This window comes from Podarcis filfolensis (assembly GCF_964270895.1).
Source record: "Podarcis filfolensis genome assembly, chromosome: Z".
Classification (NCBI taxonomy): domain Eukaryota; kingdom Metazoa; phylum Chordata; class Lepidosauria; order Squamata; family Lacertidae; genus Podarcis; species Podarcis filfolensis.
In genome coordinates this window covers 46,756,616-46,771,926 of record NC_139617.1, presented here as the reverse complement: position 1 = coordinate 46,771,926, position 15,311 = coordinate 46,756,616, and the positions used below count along the sequence as shown (strand labels likewise).

Below are 15,311 nucleotides of genomic sequence, written 5' to 3'. Positions count from 1 at the left end.
ATTCTGCGCTAGGTCACAAGCCAGCCCTCTGCACCTGCAGCCAATCTGCATCTTCTGGCTGCAGCGCAAAGCTGAGACAGAGATGCAGCTACAGCTGTGTAAGGCTTGTTGTTGTTGTTTGTTTATACTGAGGGAGGGGAGATGTGACTGGGAGGAGAGGAGCTGGGGAAACCAGGGTCGTATGGTGTGGGAGGTGGGGCAGGCTGGGTAAGTTGCACATGGATAAGGGCCCCTCCTCTAACCTGGGGATTTGTGGTTGTCTGCATGCAAAGCAAGTGTGCAGCCACTGGGCTGTATCCTCCCCCTGCCCCCAAATGGTGCCGCCTTATACTGGGTCAGATGAGCGATCTGTCCAGCTTGAAACACTGTGCTTTGACTAGCAGCAGCTCCCTGAGGTCTATCTGTTAATGTAGGGGTGGGGAACCTTCTAGCCCACCAGCCAGCTTTGGCCTGCCAGGTCTCCACAGTTCTGCTCAGTTACTATCTCTCTCCATCCCCATGGGCCTGTTGGGATGCGTCCAAGGAGACGGGGGCATTTGGCAGGCCCCCAGCTGGCTCCAGCCACTGGCTGGCAGCCGGGCAAACTCCGGTTCTCGGAACAGCATCAAAAACTGTAACTCAGGCCACAGAAGCCTTCAAAGCTTAAGCACGCAAGCCAGCAGAGATAAGAACTCTTTGCAACGGAAGAGGCATATGTGCTGTGAGTATTAGCAGGGACCGGGCCCTGTGTGCTGTGAGTATTTGCAGGAGCCGGGCCCCGAGTGCTGTGAGTATTTGCAGGAGCCGGGCCCCGAGTGCTGTGAGTATTTGCAGGAGCCGGGCCCCGAGTGCTGTGAGTATTTGCAGGAGCCGGGCCCCGAGTGCTGTGAGTATTTGCAGGGACCGGGCCCTGAGTGCTGTGAGTATTTGCAGGGACCAGGCCCCGAGTGCTGTGAGTATTTGCAGGGTCCGGGCCCCGAGTGCTGTGAGTATTTGCAGGGACCGGGCCCCGGGTGCTGTGAGGCATACGTAAGCATATTTACATCATTTTATTCAGCAGCAGACAAAGGAAAACATGTCTGCTTCCCTTCGTGTCCAAGCAAACAGCATAGGCAAAAGCAATATACAAACGAAAGTTCCCAGCAAGCTGTGCTGGAATGTAAACAGACATGTGACATGCAACAGTCCACATATCATGTTGGCTTTTGGAGGTGGGAAAAGATGATCTGGCTTTCTGGGGCAAAAAAGTTCCCCACTCTTGCTGTAGGCAGAAGGAAATGGGTGAACACTAAAAAGGCCGATTTGTCTTCTTCAGTTACCTGGGCCGGAAGCAAGTGAACGCTGAAGATGAGGAGCTGGTGGAGGACGTACGAAATCTTGTGGTGCCTGGATATTCCTACTGGACTTTAGCTTACATCATCTCACGGCGAGGGGCTCAGAAACTGATTGATGCACAGCCGCTCTCCAAAATCCTCCCTGTGGATGAATTCCTGCCCATCATGTATGACAAGCACCCCAAGTAAGGACCTTGAAATATTGTGGGGTTTGTTTGAATTGGCTTGGAGTTCAGATGTAGTAATACAGAACAGCAGCCTTGCCTTGATGTTCTCATGGAAGCGCTGAGGAAGCACCCTGTCTGTATGGAAAAGTCTGTGGCGGGATTTAATGTGTGAGTGGGACCTGCGACAAAACGTTGCAGTGTGGAACACTTGATGGAGGAGAGGGCTGTTAATGGCTAGCTGTTGTGGCTATGTTGTGCCTCCACACTCAGAGGCAGTAATGCTTGTGGATTCCAGTTGCTGGAAACCACAGGAAGGGAAAGAATTGCTCTTCTGCTCAGGTTTTGCAGGTTTCATACAGGCATCTGGTTGACCACTGTGAGAACAGGATGCTGGACTAGATGGGCCATGGGCCTGATCCAGCCTCAGGGCACTTACTGTATGTTCGTAATGCTTCTCATCAGGGCACCATTCAGATAAGCATGCATTTTTACAGGATGTTCCTTTCTATTTCTCCTTCTCGCTGGTTTTTCTGTCCCGCTGCTCAGGGCACACATTCAGGGCCCCTCTTGACTCCATTTTTATTATGAATTTGTGGTTGTTTGTTTTCATGGTGCTTTTGGGACAGTTATGTCCTATCACACTTTCAGTTCTGTTCACACCTGCAAAAGTTTCAGGGCAGACATGCTTGCTTTGTTTCCGTGTTGCGCAGTTCCCTGCTGATAATCCTGTTAACTTTCTATACCACTAATACTCCTTTTGTTGCACTGCAGTGCAAAAGCTTAGTAATCCAGAGGGCAATAAAGCAGCAACATAGGAGGAAGTATCTCAAAACAGCTAGTGATGGGGAAGGATGTGTGGACGGTCCAGTACAAATCCACAGCTATTGTAGTCTTGTTGCACCAGTGACGTGGCAGTATATGTCTGGGAAAACCAAACAAGCACCAACCAGTCAGGGATGGGAGGCTAAATCTCCAATAATAATAATAATAATAATAATAATAATAATAATAATAATAATATTTGTACCCCGCCCATCTGATTGGGCTTCCCCAACCACTCTGGGCAGCTTCCAACAAAGATTAAAAAGACATCAAAATGTCACACATTAAAAACTTCCCGGAACAGGGCTGCCTTCAGATGTTTTGTAAACGTCAAGTAGTTGTTTATCTCTTTGACATCTGATGGGAGGGTGTTCCACAGGGCGGGTGCCACTACCGAGAAGGCCCTCTGCCTGGTTCCCTGTAACCTCACTTATCATGGTGAGGGAACCGCCAGAAGGCCCTCAGAGATGGATCTCAGTGTCTGGGCTGAACGATGGGGGGGTGGAGACGCTTCTTCGGGTATACTGGACCGAGGCCGTTTGGGGCTTTAAAGGTCAGCACCAACACTTTGAATTGTGCTCAGAAACGGCAAGGCTGACACACACAGATAAGGCCTCCAGAATAAATTGGGCAGGATCATGCCTTGTAAGCAAAGAAAAGCGCCTCTCTCCCCGCCCTGCACCAATCCCTGCCTTCACTGCTCCGGCATCAGTTAAGGGAAAACATCTGTTCCTATGACTTCACTCCCTCCAGCCTGCAGAAATCTGTGGAAAAGAATAGTCAGCAGCCCCCAGGAGGAGGAGGAGAGGGTGTAGAGGTTTCCTGAACGGCCATTCGCTCAGTTTTCTGGAAGCATAATAGGAGCCAGGGAAAGGTGGCTGATTGCCATGCCTTGGGACTGGGATGGAGAATCCTTGGTCCTCCTGATGCTCTAGGGCAGAAGTCGGGGCATAGAAGAGGCAGTTTTCCACCGGGTCCTCATGTCCCTCAGAAAACATCTTCCCTTGAAGGTTGGGGTGCCCTCCCAAACAGTGGGGGTTAGCATGGGGGGGGGGTTGCTGTTGGAGGAGGGGTATGTGAAAGTGGCCTCCCCTGTTGGTGAGGAAATGGTGTTGGTAGGAAGGATGAGCCTAAACCTCTGCTGTCTTGTGGCTCTACTCATTCATGAGAAAGGTTTCAGGAGTAAGCCCCGAGGAAAAATCCACACCTGATTCTTTGTGAGACACCTTCAGGGGAAGAGAAGGCTAAGCTAAGGAATAAACCCTACACAGATTCAGAGTGGAGTCCCTAAGGCAGTTGAATGGTGCCTTGTACTCCTCCTTCTGGCAACTCCTGCAGCCAAGCCGGTGCCAAACGTCTTCCTGCGCTTTCCTTTAGACCACACCTGCAATGCCGAGAGGGGGGGTCTTGTCTCCTGGGCAGCCCAGACCCTCCATGCACACTGCCCAGGCTTGTGCTTCAGAGTCACTCTGCTGCTGCAAACACAGTAGTTTGCCTTCACCCCTAGAGGTGCACTCCATTGTCTCTCAAGACAGATGGATGCCGGCAACAACAACACAGGGAACTTGTCCCCCCCCCATATCATTTTTATTAATTTTACAATACAGTCCTACCTCATGTTACATTTGCTTCAGTTGAGCATTTTCAGGTTGTGTCCTGCGACGACCCGGAAGTACCGGAAAGGGTTACTTCCGGATTTCGCTGCTTGCGCATGCACAGATGCTCAAAATGAAGTCATGCGCATGTGCAGAAGTGGTGAATAATGACCCGCAGATGCGCAGACACGGGTTGCGTTCTGCTCATGTTGCGAACGGGCCTCCGGAATGGATCCCTTTCGCAACCAGAGGTAGCACTGTAATGCTTTCCATTGCATTCTCTCCTCTTATATTATACATTTTGGCTTTTTAGGACCAGGACTTCCTTCAAACCTTCCTTGTGATTTTCTATCTTTCATTTCAAATTTCTGCATTTTCACTACTTAACCATTGCTTTCAAATCAAAAACATCAAAGCGTCATATTTTCTTATTCCTCTCTGCAGTGATTTTTATACCTTTCCTTGCAATCCTTGCCAATCCTACCAACGTGTTTGATTGACTACAATTGTCTTTCAAATAATTTACAAATTTAGTCCAGTCCTTGATGAACTTCTGGTCCCGCTGTTCTTGGATTCTTCCCGTCATTTTGGCCAGTTCTACATACTCCATTAACTTCAGTTGCCATTCTTCCTTTTTCGGTAATTCCTCTTGTTTCCACTTGTGTGCTAATAAAATTCTTGCTGCAGTTGTTGCCTATGGGAAAAGCTTAGTCTCTTGTTTGTTAATGTCTGTACCACAACAAGGGGAACTTGTGGCCCACTAGATGTTGTTGGACTCCAACTCCCATCAGCCCTAGCTGATGCTGGGAGCCCAACAACATCTGGAGGGCCTCAGGCCTCCCTACCCCTGTTTTGACGGATGGGCTATTTTCCTGGGCTACCCAACTGTGTCAGTAGGCCATGATTCTCTTTGACAGGCACAGACTAAGGCCCACGCTGTGGTAAGGGCCCCACTGTTGACCTTCAGAGCCCTCCTCTCCTTCTGCCCTGTTCAGCCTTGCAGTTGCCACATGTTTGCCTTCCCTCTCAGCTGAGCAAGGAAGAGCATTGGCCTCCACTTGCCTTGCCCGCTTCCTCTGTGCGCTGGTGCGGATTGGGCCCAGTGGGAGAGAGCAAGCAAATGGGCAACAGGGGCAGGTCTTGTTCAGCCCTCCTGCCCCTCCCTCCCCCAAATCTGGAGTCCATCACTGGGTCGCCATAGTAAGCAATGCTGGCACGTGGGATGGAGCAGCCACGCTGTGCCCCAAAGAGAAAGTGGGGTCGATAGGAGAAGCTTTTGTGTCTTGCTTGCTGCATGGCTTCTCACGGGCTACACTGGCCTCTGCTCAAGACACTTCGGGAATGTGATTTACAGGCAGCTGGCTGAGGCTGAGCCAGGATTCCTGGCTGTGTTTTCAGACTTTCCATCTGTGCCAGACTCTCGCTCCAAACCAGAATTTCACCTGGCCTTTTTTGGCTCTGTATTTGCGTAATGCAAAATCAATTTCTCTCTCTCTCTCTCTCTTTCTTTCTTTCTTTCTCTCTCTCTCTCTCTCTCTCTCTCACACACACACACACACACACACACAAATAAACTAACAAACAAAAAAATAAAATATTGCTGGGTAGTCAATAACACCTCCTTTGCTAATGGGGATGTGAGTGTGGTCTGCATTTTGGCTCCCTTTGATCTCACTTCTCTCCCCACCCGCCTCAGTTTAGGACTGAGTTTCATGCACCTGCTGGACTCTTAGTCAATAAATGTTTATGCTAGGTTAGCCAACACTGTGTAGTGGTAGTGGTTAATGACTTAAAAAAAAAAGTTTTTATTGAATTTCCAAATTATTAACAAATACAGAAGAGAGAAAACAAATTTCTGGAAACTAATTGAAAATACATTTATTTTCAGTGTTAGGAAGTAATGGTGTACTTATACCAGGTAAGTTGTAATACATTTTACAGTTGTTGCTGGACTCCAACTCCCCACAGCTAACATAGCCAGCTGTCAAACACAATGAAAGTTGGAGTCCACCAACGCCTGATGAGGGCACCACGTTGGCTACCTTTAACACATTTGCAAGGTTTTAAGATGCCACAAGAGTGCCAAGTGGCTGAATTGGCTTGGAGTTCAGATGTCATAATGCAGAGCAGCCTTTGAGAATCACTGGTCAGAAGAATAGGCTGATGCTTCCTTCTCCTCCCTCTCTCTCAGTGAGGATTACAAAAAGCATTTCAGCAACCGGGACCTGCGAGCTTTCTCTGTGCGCCCCCACCTCGCCTACCCAACCCACTACACCGGCGATGCCGAGTGGATGAGCGACACGGAAACCTCCACCATCTGGGACGATGACTCACGCAAGACGGGCTGGAGCGGCTCGCAAAAGACACTGAAAGACACCCATGGCAGCGTAGGCACTTCAGGCCACTCCTTCCGCCCGGCCTCTCGGGATGAGCTATAACATCTGGCTGGTAAGTAAGGCCTGGGAAACAGCTGTGCAGCAGATGTGGGACCGCTTGGGCAGAGCCGTATGCTGTAGGGCAGTTGGCTGCAGGAAGCCTTTCCCAGAAGCGATTGCTCCTCACCCCCCCACCCCCCGCCCTGCAACTCATCTACAGCATGATGGCATTTTATGCACAATTAACTTGCAAACTTGCACAGTTGAAAACAGACCGGTTGAAACTGTGCACATTAAATGCACACCAGGTGGAGAGCTTGAAAGCTCTTTTTGAGCATGGAAGGAGCTGTTAAGCTCTCTGCCTTGCTTACCAGGCAGTGCCCAGTAAATGTTTTTATATTACTGTACACTGCCCTGATACCTTATGAGTGGGTAGTATATAAATACTTTTACTGCATGACCAAAATAAATAAATGAGCACCTTGCAAGCAGGCTCACCTTCATCACTGGGTAGGTGGTCTCCTGCAGGCCTGTATGCAGAGATGTGTGTATGTAACTTGCCGTTTGTTTGGATTCTTTGTGTGTGTGTGTCCTCAACGTGTCATGGAGCTAACTGGAAAGGTTCCATCCCTTAAAATAATAAATCAAGAACTGTCTTTCTGGAGCCACCAATTTTGCTGAGACATTGGGCGCCAGTTTGCTGAAGTCCAAAGTATTCATTCTTGCCAAGACTCTTCAGTTCTGCCATCGTTGCTGTTTAGATTAAGGCAGCAAAGTAATAATTATCCTGGTGAGGGTTGTCATTTGTTTGAAACTGGTTGCTACTCATTGAACAGCTGCTTGAAATGCACTGGTGTGTAAATGTTTGTATTGAGCTCTACATCTTCAGTTGCTCATTTCTGCAGATCTCTCTTAAAAAGCAGCAAGCCAGGCCTGTTGTTTGTTTTTCTGGCCACGTCTGTGTCCTGTGAGGCTCTTTCTCCCTCCATATTTATGGGGGGGGAGCAAAGTGGGTAGTTACCTGGGATGGCACATTTGAGGAGGCAGTGCCTCCCCCAAAAGTTTGGCAAAGGCCTCACCCTAACCCAAATGACCAAGGGGATGGAGCAACTCAACTATGAAGAAAGCCTGCAGCAGTCGGGATTTTTTTAGTTTATAGAAAAGACAAGTAAGAGGAGACAAGGATAGAAGTTTATAGAATTATGCACGGCCTAGCAACAGAAACGTTTTTCTCACTCTCTCAAAGCATTGCAATTCACGGACACCCAATGAATCTGAATGTTGGAAGATGCAGGGAAGATAGAAGAAAGCACTTCTTCATGCAGAACACACGTCAAGCTGTGGAACTCCCACAGGAAGCAGCAGTGGTCAGCAACCTGGAGTGCTTTGGAGTAGACCATTTCACAGAGCAGAAGGCTATTGATGGTTACTAGACAGGATGGCCATGCTCTGCCAACACAGCTGGAGGCAGCAATGTTTCTGAATACCAGTTATTGGAAACTTCAGGGTTTTTGTTGTTGTTGTTCCTGCTGCACCCACGTCCAGCTTGCAGGCTCCCCAACAGAGGCATCTGGTTGGCCGCTCTAGAAACAGGATCCTGGACTAGATGGGCCATTGGCCTGATCCAGCAGGACTCCTCTTATGTTCAGGCTCTGGAGCTGCTGCATTGGGCTAGTGGGTGGGGAGAGCTAAGTTGTCACACCGGCCAAGGGCAGGGTCCCCTATTCTGAAAGGGAAGATGGGGCAACTCCAGAACAGCGTCCCCCAAGTTGGAGGGCAAGGAGCCCCCTGGCAAAGCTGGTGGGAGGTGGGGCACACTCAGAACACCCCTGCTTTGTTCTGCATCCGGGAAGCAACCTCCCCCTTTCCACTTGCCCACCTCCACTGCTTTTCTCACCACTTATCTACTTGCGCCTAGCTGTGAAAGCAGGCTTTTCGCTCAATACTCCCTCTGTGTGGGGCCTCATCTTGCTAAGGAGGATGTCTCCACCCACTTTGCTCGTGTCCCACACACTGCATACGCTTGGTCATGATCCTCCTGCAGAGTCCTGTCTGCATCTACTCAGCAGTGAACCCCTCCCGTAGCTCAGAGGGGCTTGCTTCTTCCAGGTATGTGGGCCTATGACTGCAGCTTCCTCTAATCATGTATACAGTTTATTACTGAACGGAGTGGAAGTCGTTTCTGCTGTGGGTAGCAGAGCACGCACCATAAATACTGCGTATGAATCAAAGAAGCAAAATTATACAGAAAGCTGAAATATGTGTGAATTTTGCATTGTTTTCTCTGTCTGCCCCTAATTTGAGTGATTTGGAATCAGGCTGGGTTTCTTTTTTTATTTTATATTCTTCGTTGAAAAATTAAAAAGTACAAAAGTACAAGTACACAGAGTAAGATAAGACACAAAGAAGAAGAAACAAGAAATAGTAAACAAAACAGAAAAGGATATTGTGTACATTACAAAAAGGGGGGGCACTTGTTATTGTAGTTAAGCAGACTTTAATATGTTTGGGTTTCTTTTTACATTTATACCCCACCTTTCCCTCAAGGACTTCAAGGTGGTGTACCAAGGTTCTTTCCTTTCTCTGTTTTATCCTCACAACACCCCTGTGAGGTAGGGCCTTGAGCTGTGAAGGACTGACTGGTCCAAGGTCAGCCAGTGAGTTTCACGGCCAAGTGCAAGGGGAGGATTTGAACCCAGGTCTCCCAGATCCTAGTCCAGCATCCTAACCACTGCATAACACATCACGGATAAACAACCTTGTAAATGAAAACATCTGGCAGTTTTTAGTCCAAGGAAAGAGGGATGCATTCTCCACAAGCCCCACCCTCTCTCCCACTTCTATGGATTTCTCTCTGATTTGTGCCTTGTTTGTGTGGGAGGTTTTAGCACTAGCAGGAGCCTGACATCTGGGCAAAACCTGCGACCCTCTAAAGAACCTGGAAACCAGAAAAAACTCAGTGGCTGGAACATGGCTCTGACTCCTCCTGCCCTTATCCTGATTTCAGGCTGTTGGCCTCGGCTCCCAAAAGCCGCGTGGGCTTCCTCTGCTACTCTGGCTGACTCTTTCTCTTCCCTGGACTGCCTGTGTGTCTTGCAGAGCCTAAACAAGCAGGAGTTTCAAAAGACTCTGTCTAAGGACGTGTGCTGAGGCTCAGTGCTGCTTTTGTGAGTTCCCTGAAGCTGCTAGGACAGGAAATCTCGAGAAACTGCTCAGATTCCGAGGTAAACAAACAACGGCCCTGTGCTCCCTGCAGCTGGAGGTCAGGACAGTCTGGCTTGCTTTGCTGTTAGCCAGCTGGTTCTCAGCTGTTGCCTCCTGCACCCCCACTTTTTGAAAAAGATCCTACATACTGGTGATGCACAGTCCAGGGAAAGGAAATGAAGCAGCAAAGCACTGCACTTGGAGCCCGCTTGCTGTTCCCTGTGTCAAGAATGCAACCACAGAATAATGCAAACCATGCAATGCAGGATCAGTTTCCTGCAACGAAGATATTTCTGGGTCCCAGTTTGCATGTGCTGGTTAATGATTTGCCGCAGGAATGAGAAGCCTCAGACCCAGGAGCCAAATCTGACCCTCCTGGCCTCTCTGTGTGTTCACTGGCTGCACCCATTACCAGCCTTGCTTTGGGACCTTCATGAGTGCTTTTGCCTGGCTGGAATGTGTCTTTGAACTCTGATCATGCCTCTTGGTTGCCTGGACGGAGGATAGAGGGCAATCTGCACATGTGTGCAGAAACTAGCCTATTGCACAAAGGCAAAAAGCACATTCATTGTCTACTCCCCCCTTTTTTTTCTGGCCCTGCCCACCACTGGCATGCTATGAAATTATCTATCCCCCTCACAGACCTACAATCCCCAGTGTTTCCTGTGACGAGGGATTGATTGTTTAAGCCACCCTGGGAAGGGAACAGGGTATCCCTTATAAACTTTCACACTTATAAGCTTTCACCACGCTTAACAAACTGCATCTCAAAGGAAGCTGTGTTTGTTTAAAGTGGTTTCATAGCACTTTAAATGTACAGTATGAATGTGGCCTTAATCTATTTTCTCTTACTATGATTGCTGCCATTGGGCAGGTTTATATGTTGACAGTGTGTGCCTTGAAATTCCATGCAAATCGCAGAGTTTTGTAATTTGTCAATAATGAGAATCTTGGCTTCCTTTTAAACAGCAACGAAGGACAAGTTCCTAGTCCCTGTGCTCTGAAACCAATCCCTGCAAAAACAGCAGCTGGTGGAATAAGCACCTTGCTTATCAGTGCACTCACGGCCTATGTCTCCAGCTATAGCAGCAGGTCTATGCCAAAGTGTTTTCTTCCTGCTCTCTATCAGTAGGTTTTACTCTGTCCTAATAACACCCATCTCTTCCTTTTTCCCTCCCAGGTGTACCTGCTGCAGCCCATGAGTGAGAAGACGATGATAGATCAAGGATTGGTTCCCCCACTCACCACCTTGTCTTAGGACACTGTGTTTGCTTGAGCTGTGTTGAACAGGGAAACGAATGCACTGTGTGCAAAACTTGCATCAAAGACCAGTTTGTTTTCTGCCAATGTCTCTGGAATTTCCCTTTTTGGATGACGGTGGAGTTTTGGGGTGCTGCAATATTTGTGCTCTCCTAGCAGCAAAAGCTCCCTTCACTTATACGATGGTTTGGAGCTGATATTGGCACCAGCTGGGTGCCTTTGGCTGTTTTCCTTTCTCCACAACACACACACACGGCAGTTGCAAGAGACCTAATTTCTGCAGCCTGCTGAGATGTAGATTGGTTTGTGCAGATGTTTGCTGTCAGAACAGGCCATTCCAACTTTTTTTATATAAAAAAGACTGTCCAATTTGGATAAATAATCTGCACAGCGATTGGAGTTTTCTGCACTGCCTGGCATTGCCGTGGGCATGGCTGGTATAGAGAGACAGTGTCTTCATTGAACACCAAAGGAGGGGAGAACCTCTGGGCCTCAAGATCTTTCTATCAGGCCTTTGACATCCTCCTGAAGCCACACACCCCTTGAGTCCCTTCCCTGGGTGAAATGTGTTGTTCAGCAGGGATATAGTGGCTCTTGCTTACCAGGGTGGAGCAACTGGTGTGGATGTGTATATGGGAAAACTTCTCAACATTTGCATGGTTGGAATCTGGCTTACGGTACAAATGGCAGAAGTTACACCTGATGCTTCACTCACTCTTGCCTCTGGCGCCCCCCAGAAGGCTGCTAGCAAGTGAATGTTTCCCCTAAGCCATCTAGGAGACCTCAGGACTGCCTCTTTGACTTAAAACAACAACAATTTTCACAGTGTAGCAAAATAGAAAACACCCATACAATCAAGAAGAAAGAACACTTCTCTCAGAAGAGTAAGATAACAACAGCTAACCAAATGTACCTCACTATACATAGCTGGCCATGTCTTGCTGGAGGATGCATAACTGAAAACATTTAAGATAACTAGGGTTTCTTTAGCTGTACATTCTTGGATTGCATGGGGTTAGACTAGATGACCCTTGGGGGTACTGTCCAGCTTTATGGCTCTGTGGTTCCATATTTCTTTGAAGCTGTTTTCCATTTGTGGCCCATTTAGTGCTCTTAATTGTTGGGTTTGCTTTTCCATAAGAGCTGCTGTGCAAACCTCCTGCTTCCTAACAGCCGACTGTAAATTATCCAAAGTTCTCCAGTTTTGAGTAATCTGTTGTTCAGCTGCCACCAGCAGGGATGGGGTTAGTTAGGACCTCCACGTTGGCTGAAAGACTGTGTGCTGCCTGTCGACTCTGGAGTTCTTCAGTTCCAGTTCTCTCTCCACTGTCAGCTTCCTCTGACACACCATTTCCTCAACTCTTTGTTGCAAAAAAGCAAAACTAGTAAATCAAACTGAAGATTAAATTTGATCTCTTATTTAAATGTACAGAGCCATATCTTCACTGTATTCTTGTTCCCCTCTCCAAAGCTATGGGGTGATATCCATTGGCCATAACCAGGGTAGACCCATTGACTTCAGGAATTTCATTTATTTCATTGGGTGTCCTCTCAATATGACTTGGCTGGATATCACCCATCATTGCCAACTTTTTCTGCCAATGTTCTTCTGCCCTTTAAAGCCCCTGTACAACAAACAGAGGGACGCAGGTGGCGCTGTGAGTTAAACCACAGAGGCTAGGACTTGCCGATCAGAAGGTCTGCGGTTTGAATCCCCGCGACGGGGTGAGCTCCCATTGCTCAGTCCCTGCTCCTGCCAACCTAGCAGTTCGAAAGCATGTCTAAGTGCAAGTAGATAAATAGGTACCGCTCCAGCAGGAAGGTAAACGGCGTTTCCGTGCGCTGCTCTGGTTCGCCAGAAGCGGCTTAGTCATGCTGGTCACATGACCCGGAAGCTGTATGCCGGCTCCCTCGGCCAATAAAGCAAGATGAGCGCCGCAACCCTAGAGTCGGCCACGACTGGACCTAATGGTCAGGGGTCCCTTTACCTTTACAACAAACAGAAGTCTGGCCTATGATGTTTTCTCCACCAGCATGTCTCCATGCTGGGCAGGGCAGGCGACTTCACCAGCTGAATATAAGTTTGTACAGGTGTTAACAGCACAAGGCCCTGTGCGGGAGGGAAATCTGGCAACCTTGAATGTTTAGGGTACATGCTAACCCGGAGCATTTGCACTTCAGCCATTGTGGGTTCTAATGGTCAGGAATCTAGCATGTAAAACTGATGTTGTGATGAGAAAATTGTAGCTGTGCTATGGGGCGGGGGAGGGGGGAGGAATTACAATAAATGCATAAAGAAATTTGCATTCTTATTTTGTCTTAGTTATTTTAGTTATTTTTAAATATTGATGAAATTCCACATGAGTTGAAGGAGCAATAGACAGAGGCCTCTGCTCAATGCTCAAATCCTGCGTCAGTGCTTTTAGGTCAGATTAATAGAAGCTGCTTTTATACCTGGCCAGAAAAGTGATAAATTTTGCGTTCTATAGGTCTTGTGACAAAACCATAAGCACAATATCAAAATAAAAAAACAAAGCCTTTACTTGAACAAATGGGACCATATAACGCAAGCGGGACTATAAATGAGAAGCCTCCATGACTACATGCAGTATATTTAAATTTACTGCTGTTTTGTCTAGTTATTTCTTCCTAATCTTCCTTGCCACCAGAGCAAAAAGGGCCGCTTTGTGAGTCACAACGGTGTTAAGAGTCACTCAGCCACCGCAGAACCCTCTTCTAAGGGGAGGCTGCTTTCTTGAACAAACGGGATTTAGAAAGCATCTCCTAGGTTCTGTTTATAATGGACAATATAACAAATAATGAAGACTATATTCTACCTGTGGTTGCCCGCGTGGCTAGAAACTTGCACAGCCTTAAAATGAAAGTACCAGGTGGTGGGTGGCAGCAGCACAGGGTAGGCAGGGCCCCCCCATTTTAACATCCTAGAATGTCCTAGAGCAACACTGAATGAGCCCAGCCATGCCCAGAGATACTGCAAGGGTGAACCTGGGGCCTTGACGCATGCAGCTGGCCATCCTTCTTATAACAAAGGCAGCATTTTTTCATCTCCGCCAAGCTATGCAGTTGGCTCCTTACCTTTCTCGGGCTGATCTGGCCACAGTGATCCATGAAACGGTCACCTCCAGGCTTGATTATTGTAACTCTCTCTACTTGGGGCTGCCCTTGAGACTGACCCAGAAACTCCAGCGGATGCAGAATGCCGTGGCAAGGCTCCTTACGGGGTCCTTGCTACGGGATCACATTCATCCAGTGATTTACCAGCTGCACTGACTCCCAGTGGAGTACAAGGTCAGGTTTAAGGCGCTGGTTTTGACCCTTAAAGCCCTATACGGCCTAGGACCCTCAAACCTACGGGACCTTAAGGTCCACAAATAACAACACTTTGGAGGTCCCGAGCCTCAAGGAAGTTAGATTGGTTTCAACTAGGGCCAGGGCCTTTTCAGCACTGGCCCCGATCTGGTGGAACGCTCCGTCACAAGAGACTAGGGCCCTGTGGGACTTGACATCTTTCCTCAGGGCCTGCAAGATGGAGCTGTTCCACCAGGCCTTTGGCCAGGGCACAGCCTGACCCCCTCCTTCGGTAATCCTCACAGAACTCTAGCCCAATGGTTGCCATTAATTTGATTTTGAATTGATTTTAGAATGAATTGATTTTAGAATGCTGTGTTACTTTTATTGTTGTTAGCCGCTCTGAGCCTGGCTTCAGCTGGGGGGGGCGGGATAGGTATATTATTATTATTATTATTATTATTATTATTATTATTATTATTTGATAATTCCTTCCCACAGTGGGAACCAGGCCCCTGTCCAGAGACTTCACAGTAAAGGAGAATCGAACCCTTCTTTTTTGTTTTTTCTTTAATATTTTTATTAAAGTTTTCTTGGTTTACAAAGTTATGCACAACGTCTCTTTTTTGAAGTTACATTTTCCATAGGTCAGTTTCATTTGTTGAGGGTTACATTAGGGTTACATTAGGAAGAAAAAGGGGTGGGGGGTGATGTTTCTAATTTGCTTAAGGTATGTGTGGGGTTTTGTGTCAGCGTTGCTTGTGCAGGTTCTCTGCTGTTCACTTGTGTTCCTTTGGTGGTGAGAGAGGTTGGGGTTGGCCTAGGGTGTGGCTGTTCATTTGTGGTTGGCTGTGGTGGTCTTTGTTTTCATGTGTGAGTGGGGTGGGTGTTTTGGATCAGGTTAGCCATATTGATTTGTATGCTGTTGGTGGATTCTTGTCATTGTCTTGTTGGGCTGTGTATGTGATAAAGGGGAGCCATACCGGAGTGAAGGCGTCTTCTTCTATTTGTCCCCGTGTCAGTTTCAGTTTACAGTGGTACCTCGGGTTACATACGTTTCAGGTTACAGACTCCGCTAACCCAGAAGTATTACCTTGGGTTAAGAACTTTGCTTCAGGATGAGAACAGAAATCGCACAGTGGTGGCGCGGCGGCAGCAGGAGGCCCCATTAGCTAAAGTGGTGCTTCAGGTTAGGAACAGTTTCAGGTTAAGAACGGACCTCCGGAACAAATTAAGTACTTAACCCGAGGTACCACTGTACTCTAT

The 15,311-nt window shown here is 47.9% G+C and overlaps 1 protein-coding gene across 3 annotated transcripts in view; it reads left to right on the top strand.

Moving 5' to 3' along the window:
- The window catches only part of CERCAM (cerebral endothelial cell adhesion molecule), a 60,743-nt gene extending 46,093 nt beyond the window's left edge, over nucleotides 1-14,650 (top strand). For 2 of the 3 annotated variants that reach the window (XM_083597325.1, XM_083597326.1), the window contains exons 11-13: nucleotides 1,295-1,498; nucleotides 6,089-6,345; nucleotides 10,657-14,650. In XM_083597325.1, the coding sequence (XP_083453451.1) occupies nucleotides 1,295-1,498; nucleotides 6,089-6,335 (451 nt within the window). In that variant the 3' untranslated portion in view covers nucleotides 6,336-6,345; nucleotides 10,657-14,650. Of the gene's footprint in view, nucleotides 1-1,294; nucleotides 1,499-6,088; nucleotides 6,346-7,518; nucleotides 7,785-10,656 lie in introns of those variants that run through there. The other variant, XM_083597324.1, reaches the window with a different exon arrangement.
- The last annotated feature ends 661 nt before the right edge of the window (nucleotides 14,651-15,311 follow it).